Source organism: Tiliqua scincoides, chromosome 1, assembly GCF_035046505.1.
Source record: "Tiliqua scincoides isolate rTilSci1 chromosome 1, rTilSci1.hap2, whole genome shotgun sequence".
Classification (NCBI taxonomy): Eukaryota; Metazoa; Chordata; class Lepidosauria; order Squamata; family Scincidae; genus Tiliqua; species Tiliqua scincoides.
In genome coordinates this window covers 234,935,653-234,952,512 of record NC_089821.1, presented here as the reverse complement: position 1 = coordinate 234,952,512, position 16,860 = coordinate 234,935,653, and the positions used below count along the sequence as shown (strand labels likewise).

Genomic DNA, 16,860 nt, shown 5'->3' with positions numbered 1-16,860 from the left:
TGAAGGCCTTAGGAATGGACCTCAACAAGTGGGAAACCCTGGCCTCTGAGCGGCCCGCTTGGAGGCAGGCTGTGCAGCATGGCCTTTCCCAGTTTGAAGAGACATTTTGCCAACAGTCTGAGGCAAAGAGGCAAAGAAGGAAGGCCCATAGCCAGGGAGACAGACCAGGGACAGACTGCACTTGCTCCCAGTGTGGAAGGGATTGTCACTCCCGGATTGGCCTTTTCAGCCACACTAGACGCTGTGCCAGAACCACCTTTCAGAGCGCGATACCATAGTCTTTCGAGACTGAAGGTTGCCAATACAATATTGGTAGTACTGAAAACCAATGGAAAGACTCTTAAATTTAAAAATCACATGAATCAGTGTTAAATTTACATGTATAATATAGGGAACGGACTTTTTAACAAAGTAAATTGAAACAATTATGGTAACCAGTTCCCTCTGTAGGATTAGAAATCAATATAAAGCTTGAATCCAAGTGGTTCTGGTAAATGAAGTTCATTATAGCAAATATCTGGGAAATCATGTAGCTAATATTTAGAGAAGTTATTGAACTTCTGAAATACCAAACTGAGCTGCTCAAATCCATCTAATCTGTATAGATCCAGAGGTAGCCTTGTTTATACACCATGGGAAACAAGGCATTTGCTATTAAAGTAGTTACTCAAATTATTGTTTTCCTTTTTTATTTAGACTAACAAAATCGAGGTAGTAAAAAGCTTATTTCAGCACATTTTATTTAATTGGAACTTACATTAGTTAAGATTTTTAGTTTTGTCTCAGAGAAATGGAAATCTGCAAAAAGCTTTCCATGATCTTATCTCACATGAGAAATAAACAGTACTGGTAACTTAACAGGCAACAGGTTTGAAAGTTTGAACCTAGTAAGGAATAAAAATCAATAAGACACATTCAGCATTTTATCAAGAAAAATTAAATTTAATCAATTCTAATCTTATGCTTTTAACACATTGTTTTCCCAGTAAAATTGTTGTATGTAATAAAGTTAGAAAGATCGCAATTCAGTAAGGAAAAACAAGTTTAGGAAAGAACATCTGAGAATTCTCTCACAGAGCACACAGAAATTGGTTTTCCATAACTGAAAATCTGGCCACTATGAAGAAATTAGTTTTGGCAGCACCTTTGTTTTTAAATTCAAACTATCCATTCATATCTCTGGGTCCTTTGTAGAGGATACTATTTTAGAAGAAACCTCTCAAAGGAAATCAAATAACACTTACAAAATAGCATTTTCAAGAAGTAAAATAGGTGTAATCTAGAAGTATGAATATTTGTTCTTTGCTATATGCAGTTTTTAAAATCTGCTAGTTTCTTCTCATTTGCCTAAAGCCCCAGTACTGTAATGAATAAGTCTCTGAACATACGGACATAACATGTACATCTGATCAATGAAAGACAAAAATCTAGTCCCTGCCTGAGAAGAAGAGTTATTGCCAGGTTCCTACAAACAGCAGAATGTTTATAGACTAGTGGGAATACAATATGCATTTAACCAGGGAAATGACAGAAGACAGAGGACTAGGAAGGGGTTAGAATGGAGTATTTTGGTATGTTACAAAAGTGCATATATTTATGAATTTCTTCTAGTGAGACTTGAAACAAATGAGTAATTGTTGATACTATATTCATTACTGTATTTCAGTACTACTCATTCAGGCTTGAATGAACCTGCATTACAGTGACATCCACATTTGTCTTGAAATAAAGTAGTACCAGGACTATAAAAAGGTGACAGCATTATTTAGCTACCAATTGCTTCACATGGTTGTAGCCCTTCTGCTTTGTTGTACATTGGCTGAGTTATGGATGGCTAAATGGTGCAGTATGTCCTCACACAGGCGCAATAGCGCTGGGCCAGCAAGAGCCAGATGTTTCAATCTACATTTGTTTCAACTTAGGTATAGTTTCCTGGACCCTAATCTGTACGCACATAGGGAATTTAGTGTATTTGTTAATGTGTTAAAGACATGCATTTATGTAACATTGAATGACAAGGACTAATTCTTAACACAAAATGAATATAAAAAGAACACATCTACAAGCCTTGCCTTCCTTGCCCAATACAGATAATGCAAACTAAATCAATTCAAACTCCTGTGGGACAACATGTAATACACATAATAAAAACTATAGACTGCAAAGTACAGAAAGGAAAATTCAAGGAGGATACAGGGAGCATTATTCTATTCAAATAAGCAGTTGCTGCTGAAGTCCTCCCTATACAGTCTAAAAGTATTTCACTAACTGTTGTCATCAAGTAATCTGTTTACAGATTCTCAGTACTTCTGGTTCCAACAGCATGAAAGATCCATTTGGTGAATACAGAGGGCAATATCCCAGGCAGTCACGTTCTTTCTTATACTGTTAGTAAAATTGCTTTCTCTGGAATTCATTAGGCAGTTACCTTGACTGCAATCCTAAATTCAATTGGAAGTGCTCAGTCCTACTGAAGTTATTGAAGCTTAAGGCAAATGATTAGCTGTGAACAAAGCCTGCAATCAATGACTGGGAATACCCCATAACAGAGGTATTAAAAATTTCAGTTGGAGCATTTAAAATAGCATTTCTACTAGTTTCCCTTACCGAGGCTTCTTCCCTTCCTAACTGACATCTCCCAAAATTCAGCTACATCAGAAAGGTAAAGTGAAAATATAAAAGTTTTCTTCAGTTGCCCGATATCATATGTAAACTGAATTCAGAACGGGACAGGTTTGGACCAGTAAAATCTGAGGTTAAAACTACATTAGTTTGTCCTACTTAGAATTTTAAATGAATAATTAGAGCCACTTCACAATCAAGTTGTCTTGACTACACCAGCATTTTCCTACAGTAAACCAGGGAAGTGCAGGTATGTATCCTTAGTCATGTTTACCTATCAAAACTGCTGATTTTCTATCAAGATGGCAGTGAAGTCGTGTGAATGTGAATAGGTTACTTTACAATTAATAGAGTTTTGGAGAAAACTAACCCTTCACAATATTTCTGCCTTCAGATGATGTCGAAGGGAAAAAAAGCTATTTTTAATTAGAAGTGGGAGAGAAAGAGGTAGTGAATTCTCCCTCTTTGGATATCTTCAAGCAGAAGTTTGACAGGCACCTGCTAGAGATGCTATAGGAGTATTTCCTGCTACAGGCAGAGAGTCCAACTGACTAGATGACCTCGTGGGCACTTTCTAATTCTATGATTCTGACCAGTTAGGCATCTGAGGAGATTGATGATCCATAGCTAGTGCATAGGACACATTTTAATCCAGCTGGGCAACAATGCCAGACACTTTACATTTTCAGTGGAAAGCAGAGCATCAAATGAGAGAAAAATAAATAATTCTAGAAAGTATGGAAGACATCCAATAAGAGTATTCCAGCTCCTAAAAGGAGGTGAATCACAATTCATGTACCCAAAAGCTTTAGACATTCACACATGGGCACCTGTCATGTATAATCAAGCCACTTAAGAGCCATTGTAATGCAATATTAAATCATGTTTTAATCCAATTGTAATATCAACATGTCTTAGTTTTTAGCATTCATGGTAGACTTTTGAGAACCACTTAAGATTTCCATGTGCACCTGTAGCATGCACTTACAGTGTGCTCTCTGCTTTCATCACTAGATATCTAGGCATGAGCTCAGAAGTGCTAAATGCTTATCAGTTCAAGGTCAGTAGTTTTATTTCAGCTGCAGAGAGCAACATATTCTCAGAAAAATTTTTACTATTTTAAAAGTAATTAAAATGATTTGTACTTTTATTTTCCTAATCCTAATAGAAAGTTTCACATTTCCCTCCCTCAGTCTTTTCTGTCTTTCCCACTACCTCATCAAGTGTTCAAAAATGGAACATTTGTTCTTACATTTACTTGATGGTATTTTAATCCTAAGTAACTGAACAGGTGAACAAATGCAGTTTTGTAAACACATCAAACAAAGGGGCATATATGCCTGTCCCTTTAATATTAAAAGGCCATAGATTTATACATTGTTCATATCATAAAAATCAACTTGTATAAACAGAGTTATGCATCTTCAGACATTCTAAAAAACTAAAGCACATGACAGATATAAAAGGTGAATGCAATTAAACAAGTAATCACAGATACGATCACTTGCATAGATTTAAAAAAATCAGAGCAGTAACTTCTCGCTTTCCATCATTGTAAATATGAAACAAACACCAAGTTCAGTTGACAGTTAACACCATTTACTCTTATTTCTTGTTCTGCAAGTCTACAATATAAAGAACAAGTAACAAATATCCTACCATGAATGTTTTACAAATACATTAGAGAAATACTGCAGGAAATGAATTATTTTGGCAATGTAAAGCCATTTGGTGTTTCCATCAGTTTTAGTGGTCTTTGCTGTGCTGCTGTCAAAGACCTAAACTGTTCTATTGACTGCAGACTTCCATTAGAACAAAGAGCAACAGGCCAGCTGCATGTATTGGGGATTTCTCTAATTTTATTCATAGTGCTGTTTTTCCTGATGCACTGGGATTTTGATTTGGCCCACTATTAATATATAGGCTAAGAAAATGAAACTGACATTTACCATTAATGATTAACTGAAAGCAATTGAAAATAATTACCATGAACAAATTAAAACAATTTTTCCAACTCATAATGCCATTTGAAAAATTGCCATCTGCAATAATATACAAATTACATTTCCTAGCATCATTCAATTGCTATACTTCTTACCCAATATTTTATTGTGCTCTTACAGTGCCCTGTGCGTAAATCCAGATGTTAAAATTTATAAGAACTTGAACACCACATTTCTAGACCTTTTTCTCCTTAACAGTCTTCTGTTTAGTGCAGATACTTAGAGATCCGTAAAGTTCTGTAAACTCTGGCTGCATTTCAGTAGCAGTTTGTATCAACTGTCCTTTGCTGGCAACATTCTCCCCTCAATTTTCCAAAGCTACATGTCAAACTGTAGTGTCTCCATAGTCTTTGTTCCACCGAATATAAGCCTCCAGTGTCTGAGGGCTGAGACTACGCTTTATTTTCTTCAAGGACTCTGTGAAGTCTGACAATTTGATGTTCCTCATCTAAAACAAAGAAAGTTTAAAACTCAAACTTAAAATTAATTTTAAGATGCTAATGAACATACAATTAAAAAAGAAATGATAGGACAAAGCAGCAGGATAAGGGGCAGAGATGACAAGTTTTATTTGTGCCAATGTTACTGGTCCACTCATTCCACTAGGTGGTGCCAATACACCTGAACTCAGTGTAGCAAGAATTTCTGGGTGTCCACACTTAATATTTGAATGATTTGAACACTGAACTCATTTTAACACACTTTACAGTTGCATGCCTGCTTGACATTACATTGAATATTTTGTGACTATTATATACCCAACACTAGCTAGGGAGTTGATTCCTTTCACAAGTACTATGGATAGAAGATCTCTAACTTCTGTTCTTGCTCTTGAATTTTGAGGTTTTAGTGTCAAACACAGTGGTCAAAAGCAGACATTCTCAAAACACATTATAAGCTCATTTGATAAAAATATTTTATCAAATTCCGTCTCCTCTGGGTAGATTCCTTCTTTTTTATCTTTCAACCATCTTGTTTTAATCTGTAACTCCGTCAACCAATCCAGTTCAATCCCTTTCTCCCACAATACCTCTTTTGAGTACATAACTGCTTTCTCATCTAATAATTCATCATATCTCCTATTCTGTGAACCTCGCAACCACATTGGCCTAGTATCAATTTCTAACGGTTTCACCCATCTTGGAATCTTCTCGTAAACTTTATATCTGATTTGTTCCCAGACAAACAACAATGCTCTTCTTATCAGATGTTGTTTAAAGTAACTATGATATTTGGCTTTATCATAAATCAAAAAGGCATGTGGACCAACCTGCAAATCGTGTAGTTCTAATTTTAACTCTCTAGAGCAAAATTATATCAGAATATAATATATGATATTAAATATCATATATTAAATATATCATATTTATATATGATATAAAATTTATATCAAAATTATATCAGAAGGATGTATCAATATTTGTTGAGTATGGAAATGGTAGACGAATCGGTAAAAGAGGTAATGATTATATGGGCAAAAAATATTGGACATAATATAACAATGAATAATTGGGACCAGCTTTGGAAGAGAAATATGAAGATAATTAAGGCAGTAACAATGAAAGAAAACATATACAAAATGTTTTATAGATGGTACCTGTCTCCAGATAGATTAGCAAAAATGTATCCCGGCACATGCGATAAGTGTTGGAAATGCAAAGAGGTGAAAGGTTTTTTTTATCATATGTGGTGGCTTTGCCCTAAGGCCAAAAATTTTTGGCAAAAAATATATAGAACTATTCAAATTATTTTTAATTGTGAAATACATTTCCAACCAGAACTGTTTCTCTTGAGTATTTTTCCTGAAAGTTATAACAATGATCTTAAACATATTTTGTTGTATGCAATTACTGCAGCGAGATTGGTGTATGCTAGATTGTGGAAGAACCCTGATACTCCCACTGTAGAGATGTGGATTGAGAAATTATATGAGATGGTTGAAATAGATGTATTGACGGAAAGATTGGGAGATGGCGAAATAGAGAGAATACAGAAATTGTGGAAACCATTGTATGAGTGGTTAGATAAACAATAAGTTATTCAAGGATGATAGGTAGGGAAACATAAGAGTATCGGCTACAGTTCTGCGATTTCCTGGTGTTTTTTCCCTTGTGTATTACCCTGTACATATATGTTTGTGATTTTTCCTGTACCCATGTCTTAAAGTAAGTAAATAAAATAAAATAAAATAAAAAAAACACACATTATAAGCCATATCCTGAGCTGCCCAGCACGCAGGGCTGCCATGGTGCCAAAAAGGTTACCACGGCATCCTGAGCGTGCCAGGCAGCCACTGGCAGCTCCTCAGGAGTAGAGGGCATTTGTCCCCTTCCACCAAGTAAAGGAAATAACCCGGCAATGGGGCTACTCGATTATGCGGTGGCTCTTTAGGCTTGCAAACGTGCCTTATGGCAGCAGTGTGCTGGCACACAAAGATCTGGATCGGGCCCTAAGATGAACCTGAAGCTTGTGCATACCATCTTCTTTTCCTTGCACAAAAGAAAATATCTGAAGCCTCTGTCTATAGTTTGTAACAATCCTGGTTTGATTACCTTGTTTGGTAACGAACTATGATTTGTACAGTTTCCCATGCTGAGACAAAACGAGACACAGGCTTATCACAAATGGTGAATTCCCATAAATAATAAATCTGCTGTAAACTCCCACTTTATGGAAATGCATATTGGAAGGAATTTTGTGTTCCAGAAGAAGACATTCATCAGAACATGTTGGGCCTACTTACATATAATTTTTTTAAAATTCCATTTTTCTGCACTTTTGTGGAGTTTGTCTCTTCCTCTTGCTCCTAAAATGAGTTGCTGCCTCTTGTTTTGTGTGTGGTACATCTGAGTGTAGCCAGTGACAGGATTACTATACATCCTAAGGCATTCTCTTATTTAAAAAACTTTACACTGCTTGGGAAAGGAAATAGTGACCATTTTTAGCTTTGTTCATCCTAAAGGCACATGATCAAGAAAGAAGCATTCTACTGAAATGAAATGTTCTCATGCTGTTTTGTTGGCTTTTGACCACATTGGAGAGTTCATGCACAACAGTCAACTCACTTTGCAATATGAATTGTTATAAGAACAAATATCAAAAGCTATACAAATTTGTCTTGCTTTCAGAGGAGTATCTCAAACTACAAGTAATAGAATAGCCAACAACTTTATACAGCATCAAGAAAGTATTAAATAATGTAAGTGTTTCAGAAGTTGTAGCATTACATAAAAAAGAAAAAAGTTGTACTATTACATAATGAGGTTTAGTCCCAACTTTTACTTGCAAACCCCAAACAATTACGGTTTCCATATTGTTCCATTTTTCCCATGGGGTTTTTTCATCTTTTTCTGTTCTTTAGGACCCATATTCACAATTATTCATAAACACAGCACAAACGCAGATGTATTACACACTCTGTTTTACAGTGTATGTGCCTTGAAAGCGTGGTGACTTGCTATCCATCAAGCAGTGTGTCTCACACAGCCGCTTCCGGAGGTGTGTCCTGACAATCTTGGTATGGAAAAAGAGAGATGGTCTTAATATGTGCAGTAAGGATATGTGAAAATCTATATAGCAAATGTACAGATAGAGAGGGAAGAGTGTATTCAGGTTCATAAAGACTAAAAATAAAAAGCAAAGAAAGGGGTTTGTTTTGTTTCCCAAACCAAATGTTGCATAGCATACCTCACTGGCAGACATGTTCTTCACTTGCTCTGGCTTTAATTCTGTAAGTAAAAGAAATCAGAATCAGCTCGCTTCAAGAGAATATAAATATCACCAATCCAAGTTTAAATATTTGGGATCGTGAAACAAAAACTGTCAAGATGGGCCAACATTGTATTCCTTAGTTCTGTGGATACAGAAGTCCAAATGAGTATTATTCAACACTGCCTGGAGAAATAAATTATCCTAGAATTCTGATTTTGTACTTCACCATCTGTATCCTGTAACCTCTGCACAATACAGGGCACAACAAGAACATTGTCTCTACCAACAACAACTTGACTTTTTAAAAAGTCTTTGAAAACAAAGTTACACAGAATGGGAGAGACTCAGGTTTCTTAATATGACTTTCCTATAAAGACCTACTGAATGGTTGGGATTCAAAGAAATGCTTATTTAGTGCTTCAACCTGCATAGCAAACCTTTATGGAATTAAGCAGAGTTTCAAAAACAGTCTGTTAACATGGCATGTGAGCTTCCTGTTCACATGCTCAAGCTCTTGGGCATACCTGAAGTAGATTTGTGGATCCTGGTTCATGGAAAGGAATTCCTAAGCAAGTGTTTCTAACAATTTTACAAGCGTATATTTCTCAATTCCAATTATCACTAAACATAAATCTTGCATACCTCGAATAGGGCCCAGTGCTGCATCCTTTGCTAATGCTGTTAAGTCACTCCCTGAGTATCCCTCCGTCATTCTTGGGAAAGAGAAAGTGAACACAATTTACACCCATGTAAAATGTACCAATGCCTTACAGCAGTGGTCTTCAATCATTTTCATGCCACAACCTCAATCAAATAAATAAGTATGATACTGGGGACTCACCATTGAACCCAGCCCCCATCCTGGGACCCTATCAACCCACCTCTCCCCATCACTCTCCATACCGTTTATACAGCATGGTTCACTGTAACCAAATATCCTTATCAGAGACAACAGAAAAAGTTACCATGAAGCCTGGCACTACTGAAAGCTATTTTAGAACAATTGCTGAGAACTTGAGCAGGACTGCATCACAATCTCCTGGTACCTGAAGGGGTCCCACCAGATGCCTCCCCCTTTACCTGGTGGTGCTCTAGTCCAGTGGGTCTTCAATCTTTCATTACCATATGTGGCCGTGAACCCACAACTGAGGCTTCACGACCCTACTGGGGTCACAACCCCAAGGTTGAAGAACACTGCCTTATAGAAAACTGAACAAAGCTGTAGTCTCTTTTCAGTGCTACTTTATATATCACATACCAAATTGACCTTATGAATAAGAAGCCTATAATGTTTTAAATACTAACTGAAAACTAATAATACATTAAAATGTGTTTTATTGAAGGATTTAAAATCCTACCACTTAAATTTTTGCCTAAGTATCCAGATGTCAGTGTCATTAGTATATTTGTGAATGATATGTAATACAGCAAGTATTAATGAAAAGCTAGAAAATAAAGCATTTGTGTAATGCAGCACTTCACAAAGTGTAGGATGCAACCCAGCAGTGGGTCATTAGCCCATGTGTGCTGGGTCGTGAGTTGTGCACTCCCACCCACACTTGTGCCAGTTTGGCTTTGAATAGGAGCCATTCTGGAAGCTGGACCAGGGACGCAGCTGGGCAGGAAGCCTCCAGAGCAGTGTTTCTCAAACTGTGGGTCTGGACCCACTAGGTGGGTCACAAGCCAATTTCAGGTGGGTCCCCATGCGTGTCAATATTTTATTTTTCATATATTAGACTTGATGCTGCCATGATATGTGACTGCATTTGGAGAAATGTTACAGACCTGTACTTTTAACAAGCTACTCTGTAAATTCTTTTAACAATGATAGTCAATGGGACTTACTCCTGGGTAAGTGTGGGTAGGACTGCAGCCGAGGATGGTTAAAAATTTTCCTGCTTGATGATGTAACTTCTGGTCATGACATCACTTCCGGTGGGTCCTGAACAGATTCTTAAAAAGTGTTTCCCAGTGCTAAATGTGTGAGAACCACTGCTCTAGAGGCCTCTTTCAGATCATACCAAGCCCGCAACCCACTCTATTGGCCTTCATAGGCCTCAGAATGGCCCCAGAAGTGTCCAGCTTTTCAGAAGCATCTTCCGGTTTGACCAGAAGTCACTTCTGGATGCTTCTGAAGGCCATTCTGAGGCCAATAGAGTGCAGGCTCGCAATAGGTCGCAGGCTCGGCACAACCTGGAAGAGGCCTCTGGAAGCTCATTCCAGCCAGCAGCAACACAATCCACTGCAGAGGGCAAGGTGGGTTGTGGCGCTGGAAAGTTTGGGAACCCCTGGCATAACACATATTCAAGAACAAACATTTTAGTATGCCTGTTGATGAGCATTGGTTCTGAATACCACTAAATATGAACATCAGCAAAGTTACCCAATAGTTTTTCACCTGGCTAGCTGTGCCAACTCTTTTTGGGTTAATGGATTTCCTTGTTTGCTCAAGAGATTTTTCAGTAACAGCAGCCGAGTCTATAAAAGAAACATTCAGAATTTTTCAGTGTATAATTAGTTTTGAAGTTCTAAAAGTTCTACATTCTAAACATGACAATGTAGAATTATTTTCTCCTTGTGATGTTCACAGCTTAGGTTGGACCCAAAAGATATCCTCCTCTGCTCATGGAAGTATTTTGATACCATGCACGACAGCAGCAGTTCTCAAAATTTTTGGTCTCCAGAGCCCTTTACCTTCCTAAAAGGAGTCTCAGGGAGTCCCACTGGCACATGTGCAGTCTCAGGGAGTTTCTCAAATTTAAATCCTGTCAGCATATCTAGCTTTTTCTTTCACAAAAATGAACTTGAAGTCTTTTTTAAAAGAAAGCTAGGATTTTCTAAAGCTAAACACAATCCAATTATAAATTAAACAAATGCTTTCCCTGCTACATGAACCTTTCATGAACAAGATACACTGAGAATGAATAATTTTAGGAACTATGTTATCACATAATTTGCACCCAAAGGAAACTAGTACAGAGGTATACTCAGTATATTCACTAATCACATACCTCTTCATTTGGTAAAGATACATACACCCGTTTGGTGAATCGTCTGAAAAATACAATAAATTGACAGCTGAAGCTATCGTTATGAGAGTAACATCTGGCAAAAGCCGCATCTCATATGTGTGCCAAAATTTAAGTCCGGACACCATACTTTTCTGACTAAGAATGGAAAAGAATGGTTGTAGACAGAGAAGGAAATTATCCTTCACATGAATTACACACCGAAATTACAGTTTGTATCCTAACAACCCACAAATGGGGTTCCATTTATGAAATGATATTTCTCTGCCCCCTCTTCCCCACTGACAGTTCTGTAACCTATGGAAAACCAACCAGGGATAGTCAGGGGATCCATAGGAATCATGTGGGATGTGGCATGGAAACTGCAAGAGGAAGGAGGGGAATTAGGGGCACATGCACACTCTTGTAGGAGAAGTTTCTTACACTTGTCCTGCAGTCTCCTTGGCTCCAACACTTTGTTTCAAAAAAAAATTTGCTGAAGTTTCAAATTTACATATTTATTTAATAAAGTTTTATCCTGCCTCTTTCAGAAAGGATCCAAGGCAGCTAAAAAAGTTTAAAATGTAATGGCCAGCAATAAAACAAAAGGCAACAAATAAGACACCAAAAAACACCTGCATTAAGACTACAGATGAAGTACAGTAACCAAATAAGCAACTAAACATACCTGGGAAATCCATTATTATTATTATTTCTTGGGGCACAATGGAACATAAAAAGGAACACACACAGCAGATTTCCCAGAGGAGCAAATCCCAAAGCAGGGAGCCACAATATAAAAGGAACCCCTGTGTGTCCTTTCTGATCTTATGTTAAATAATTACATGGAAGAAAGTCCTCCCCTGATAATCACAGGGTGTAGGTAGATTCACATGGGAGAAGGTGGTTGCTCAGATGTCCTAGTTTCACACTATTAAGAGCTCCAAACTGTTCCTAGTTTGGAACAGTTTCCAAAGTTCCAAACTGTTCCAAATATCCTAGTTCCAAACTGTTAGGAGTTTATTTCTGAAAAACTGGATGCAGCCAAAACACCAAGGGCATAACATGATCACAATATCGTGCCCTTATTACCATCCTTGTGGTTGCATTTTGAACCACCTAGATGGTCTTCAGGGCAGCCCCATACAGAACAGACTGCAGTAAAGACAAGTCACGGGCAACCACAGGAGTCTGAGGACACAATCCTAACCCTTTACATCAGTGCTTTCCAGCACTGACATAAAAGCAATGCAGCTCTGAGGTAAGGAAACAAACATTCCCTTACTTTGAGAAGGCCTCCATGAGTTACACTCAACTGCAGGATGCAGTACATGTTCCATTGGCACCACTATGCCAGTGCTGGAAAGCACTGACATAAGGGGTTAGGACTGAACTGTGTCAGTAATGGGCACAGTTGGTGCACCAGCTGAAGCTAAACAACTCTCCTGAGACATGGTGGACACCTGGGCATTCAGATGCAAGGATGGGTCCAGGAGAACCCCAACCTTTGAATGTGGTTCTTTCAGGGGAGTGTTACCCCCTCTAGAAGAAGTGAACACACTACACTAGACCAACAAGTCTTCTGGTCATGAAGATCTGTCTTATCCAGACTTAGTTTCAGGTTATTCATCCACATCCAGCCCATCAATGACTCAAGAACTGATTCAAGGTATCCAGCAGGGGGTGCCACAGAGATGTAAAACTAGGCATTATCAGCATACTAGTGGACACCTCACACCAAACCCCTGAGTGATTCCCCTCAGCAACCATTTAGATGTTAAAGAGCATGGGAGACAGAACAGAACACTCTGGGACGCCACAAACCAACAGCCAAGTCATATTAAAATGAAGGCAATATGAATTTAGTTCTGTTTTCTAAGGTGAGAAAATAATTTTAGCAAACATGTTATTTACACATAGATCTGTTATAGTAAACCCATTATAACATCTGAGGAGCTGGAAACCAAGACACACACTCACATAAAAGAAATATGCTTAAGTAGAAAGTTCAAGTGATACGTTGATTGACCTGTACCTCCCCCCCCCCCTTTACTATATGGACAGGTTTATATGGTGAACAAGCCATGAGCTCACTTTCCCTCGCCCTTCTTCACGTACAAAAGGAGGAGACCGAAAGTTTACATTTTCAGTTTTGAATAACTGCAATTTCCCATTATGCCCAAGTTTGGGAAACGGAACTGATCAACTGAACCAAAAACAAACCAGAATTAAATTGTAATTGCAAATCTGGTTTGTCAATTAACCACAATTAGAACAGTTCAACGTTGCCCCAGGTTCAGAGATAATGGGGAACTGTGATTTATTCAAAACTAAAAATGGAAGTTTCACTCTCCTCCTCTTATGCACAAAAGAGAAGAAAAGTGCTGTGATTAATTCAGGTATTTTCCCAGAGTCCAATTTCTAATAGTATTTGTTCTTCTCAGGATAGCTTATCTCCCAACTGCAGAACCTGAACTGTTGCATCTTCATCACATTTCTGCCTTGCACTCCCTCAGCTATCTTCACACATCTTGTGTGTGAAGCCACCCTGAAATCACCCTGAAACTGCCCTACAAATCAGAATTTGCAAGGAATAGGGCATCATGACCAACTATAGTTCCAAGTATGGAACTCCCTTCCTAGAGAGTTAAGACCTATCCTTTCCCTCATGGTTTTTCAGCAAGGGATCAAAACATTTTTTGTTTTGTCAGACATTAGAGTGATGGGTTAGTGGTAACCTCCTGTGCCTCTATACATGATTATCATTTTGCTGCTATTCTTTCATAGATGCTGCTTTGTTTTAAACTACAGTCTAAATAGCCAATCCCCAACTGTTTTCATCAATTGATTTATTGTGTTATTACTGAACTTTGTAAGCCACCTTGGACATTTGCTTAGGCAAGGGAAAGGTTGGATACACATTTTTTCAATAAACTCAACTGTTACTATACTATTACAGGGCCTAACAAAGTTATGAATATCATGTCAAAAGCATACAGACCTAGCTTTTATCACTATGTCTTACATCAGTGGTTCCCAAACTGTGAGCTGTGACTCCTTGGGAAGCAGCAGAAACCAACTAGGGAAGCAGCAGAATCCTTGTGAAAAACCCACCACTATATACAATGTAGAGGACTGTAGCCCTAAGGGGGAGCTGTGGCCAATGAATGGCCTAATAGGTCAAGGGAGCTGCCAGTCAAAAATGTTTGGGAACCACTGCCTTACATTTTTAGGGCAGCAAATTTGCATCGTAAAATTAAGAGATGTGTTGCTGTTCCAAGAACAGTTTGTGTCGTTTTGAAATATTGTCAGGTATTCCTTTCTGATGGTGCATTTACAAGGCAGATTTTCTTCCCATTTTTCATCAGAATCAAAAGTAGTCTAGCCAAGCATGCTGAACTATTCTCAGAAATACTGGAACCTACCCACATGTCTTATCAAGTTACTGAGTTCAAAAACAGCAACTAGGCTGAGTGCAAATAATAAAATAATGCATGGTTTAAAGTACCTGAGAACAGCATCATCAAGCTCCTGCGGTCTGTTAGTTGCTCCCATTACAAGTATTCGGTCTTCTCCTGATGACTGTACCTATTTTTTTTTCCAAAAAGCAAGTTAAGAAATTTATAGACAGAAAACTAAGAATGCTGTAATGAGGTGAACACCCCCTAAAATGACGATATATCAGTATTATAAACTGATATGTTTTTGCTCAGCACAGACCTCGCAGCTGTACAAATGTATACAAAATACAAATATTGCACTTAGATAAGTATTGGAATAATCTGACTTCATTGTTTAAATCAATTTGAGGTCATACTATGCCAGTTCAGAGACCACTTTGGAGAACACCTGGGAAGTCTGGCAAAATTAGAAAAGTAGCAATTCATTTTTTCCAGCAAGAAGTACCCTGTCACTTCTCCCAGTTTGCTATCTTTGTTCTGACAGGAGCTTAGTAATAAAAGTGAAGTGCATCCTGTAATGCAACTAAGATAATGCAAAGGAATTTGCTGCCACCTCCTCTGCAGAGCAGCCTTCTAAAAGGCCTCTTCTGTGAGTGAGGGGAATTCCTCTAGATCAGGGTTGCCCAAACCCCGGCCCCCAGGCCACTCAGGGCCACCCGGGCAGCAGAGGCGACTGCTCTTTGCAGCTACAGTGACAGCAAGGAAAAGGATAAGCACTCACAGAAGAGCAGGAGCCCTGACCATCTGCAACCCTCCCATTAGGTTGAGGAGGCTGCAGCTGAGTGCAGGCGTTGGATGGGGGTGAGAAGTCCTGGGTCTGTTTGTCCTGCCTGAGTTTGGCTTGGGGCAGCAGGCACTGAGGAGGGAGGGGAAACTGTCATTCTATTTGTGCTGCTTGTGTGTGCTGGGGGGCAGGCGCTGCAAGGGAGAAATTCATGCTCTGGAGAGCATGTCTACTCAGCAGTAAATCCCATCAGACTCAGTGGGGTTTACTCCCAGGAAAGTGTTGATCTGATTGGACTGTGAATGTGCTTGGGGTCCGGGCCTGGCACTGCAGGGGAGAAGTCCCTGGCACTGCAGGGGAGAAGAGAGGTGTGTTATATGTGTCAGGAATTATTTTAACAACCCCCCTTTTCTGCATCTCATGTGTATTACAAAAAAGCTCAGTAAAATGCATTCATTCATATAAGTTCTGTCTCTAATATATTCATTTATGTAAATTTATTCAAATTTGAAATGTAAATTTCCCCAGGCCCCCGACAGAGTGTCAGAGAGATGATGTGGCCCTCCTGCCAAAAAGTTTGGACACCCCTGCTCTAGATGGAAAGTCGGTCAAAATTGGGTGGACGCACCTTATGAGATTTGACCTAGTGTCACGGAAAGTGCCTCTGCATGATTCCAACAGATTTCCCCTTCAATCACTCAAATCCCATCCTGCCATGTTCCAGAAGTTGCTGAGGTAAGAAGGGGGCCACTTCAGAGAGGAGGGGACAGCAAATTTCCTCCCACTTGTGCCAACTCCAGATACAACCCCCTGAATGCTGTAATCAATGTCATGCTGTAACTCAGATTGATGGTGGGAGAGTCAGGACAAAAGGAAATATTTCTTTACCTAACATGTAATTTACCTTTACCTGTTGAACTCTTTGCCACATGATGCTGTCAAGGCAGAGATGCTTTTAAAGGGGAATTGGACAGATTTATGGAGGAAAAGTCATGACAACTGTATGAAATATCTGGGTTTTAGAGATAGCCTCTCTCTGAATGCCAGATGCAAGGACTTGGCAACAGGATACAGCTATCTTGCAGTCTTGTGTGCACTCAAGATGGCATCTGGTGGACCAGAGGAAGCCAGACTAGATGGGCCCTTCTCTGATCCAGTAAGGGCTTTTCTCATGTTCTTATCAACTCCTAGTACTGTTATATTCTACTAAGACAAATACTGTACTTACACCATCAAACTCTATTAAGAATTCTGTTTTTAAACGTCTGCTAGCATCATGTTCGCCTTCTCGTCTTTCACATAATAGGCTATCCACTTCATCTGAAAAATAA

General features: G+C 38.8%; 1 protein-coding gene across 8 annotated transcripts in view; it reads right to left on the bottom strand.

Annotated features, from left to right (window-relative positions):
- Positions 1-723: 723 nt before the first annotated feature.
- SPAST (spastin) overlaps positions 724-16,860 on the bottom strand; it is a 45,463-nt gene continuing 29,326 nt past the window's right edge. For 4 of the 8 annotated variants that reach the window (XM_066617755.1, XM_066617745.1, XM_066617779.1 and 1 more), the window contains 8 exons: positions 16,758-16,849; positions 14,853-14,932; positions 11,348-11,390; positions 10,735-10,814; positions 8,979-9,049; positions 8,313-8,353; positions 8,042-8,138; positions 4,940-5,073 (listed from right to left, as the gene is read on the bottom strand). In XM_066617755.1, the coding sequence (XP_066473852.1) occupies positions 5,018-5,073; positions 8,042-8,138; positions 8,313-8,353; positions 8,979-9,049; positions 10,735-10,814; positions 11,348-11,390; positions 14,853-14,932; positions 16,758-16,849 (560 nt within the window). In that variant the 3' untranslated portion in view covers positions 4,940-5,017. Of the gene's footprint in view, positions 5,074-8,041; positions 8,139-8,312; positions 8,354-8,978; positions 9,050-10,734; positions 10,815-11,347; positions 11,391-14,852; positions 14,933-16,757; positions 16,850-16,860 lie in introns of all 8 variants that reach the window. The other 4 variants (XM_066617770.1, XM_066617795.1, XM_066617763.1 and 1 more) reach the window with 1 other exon arrangement.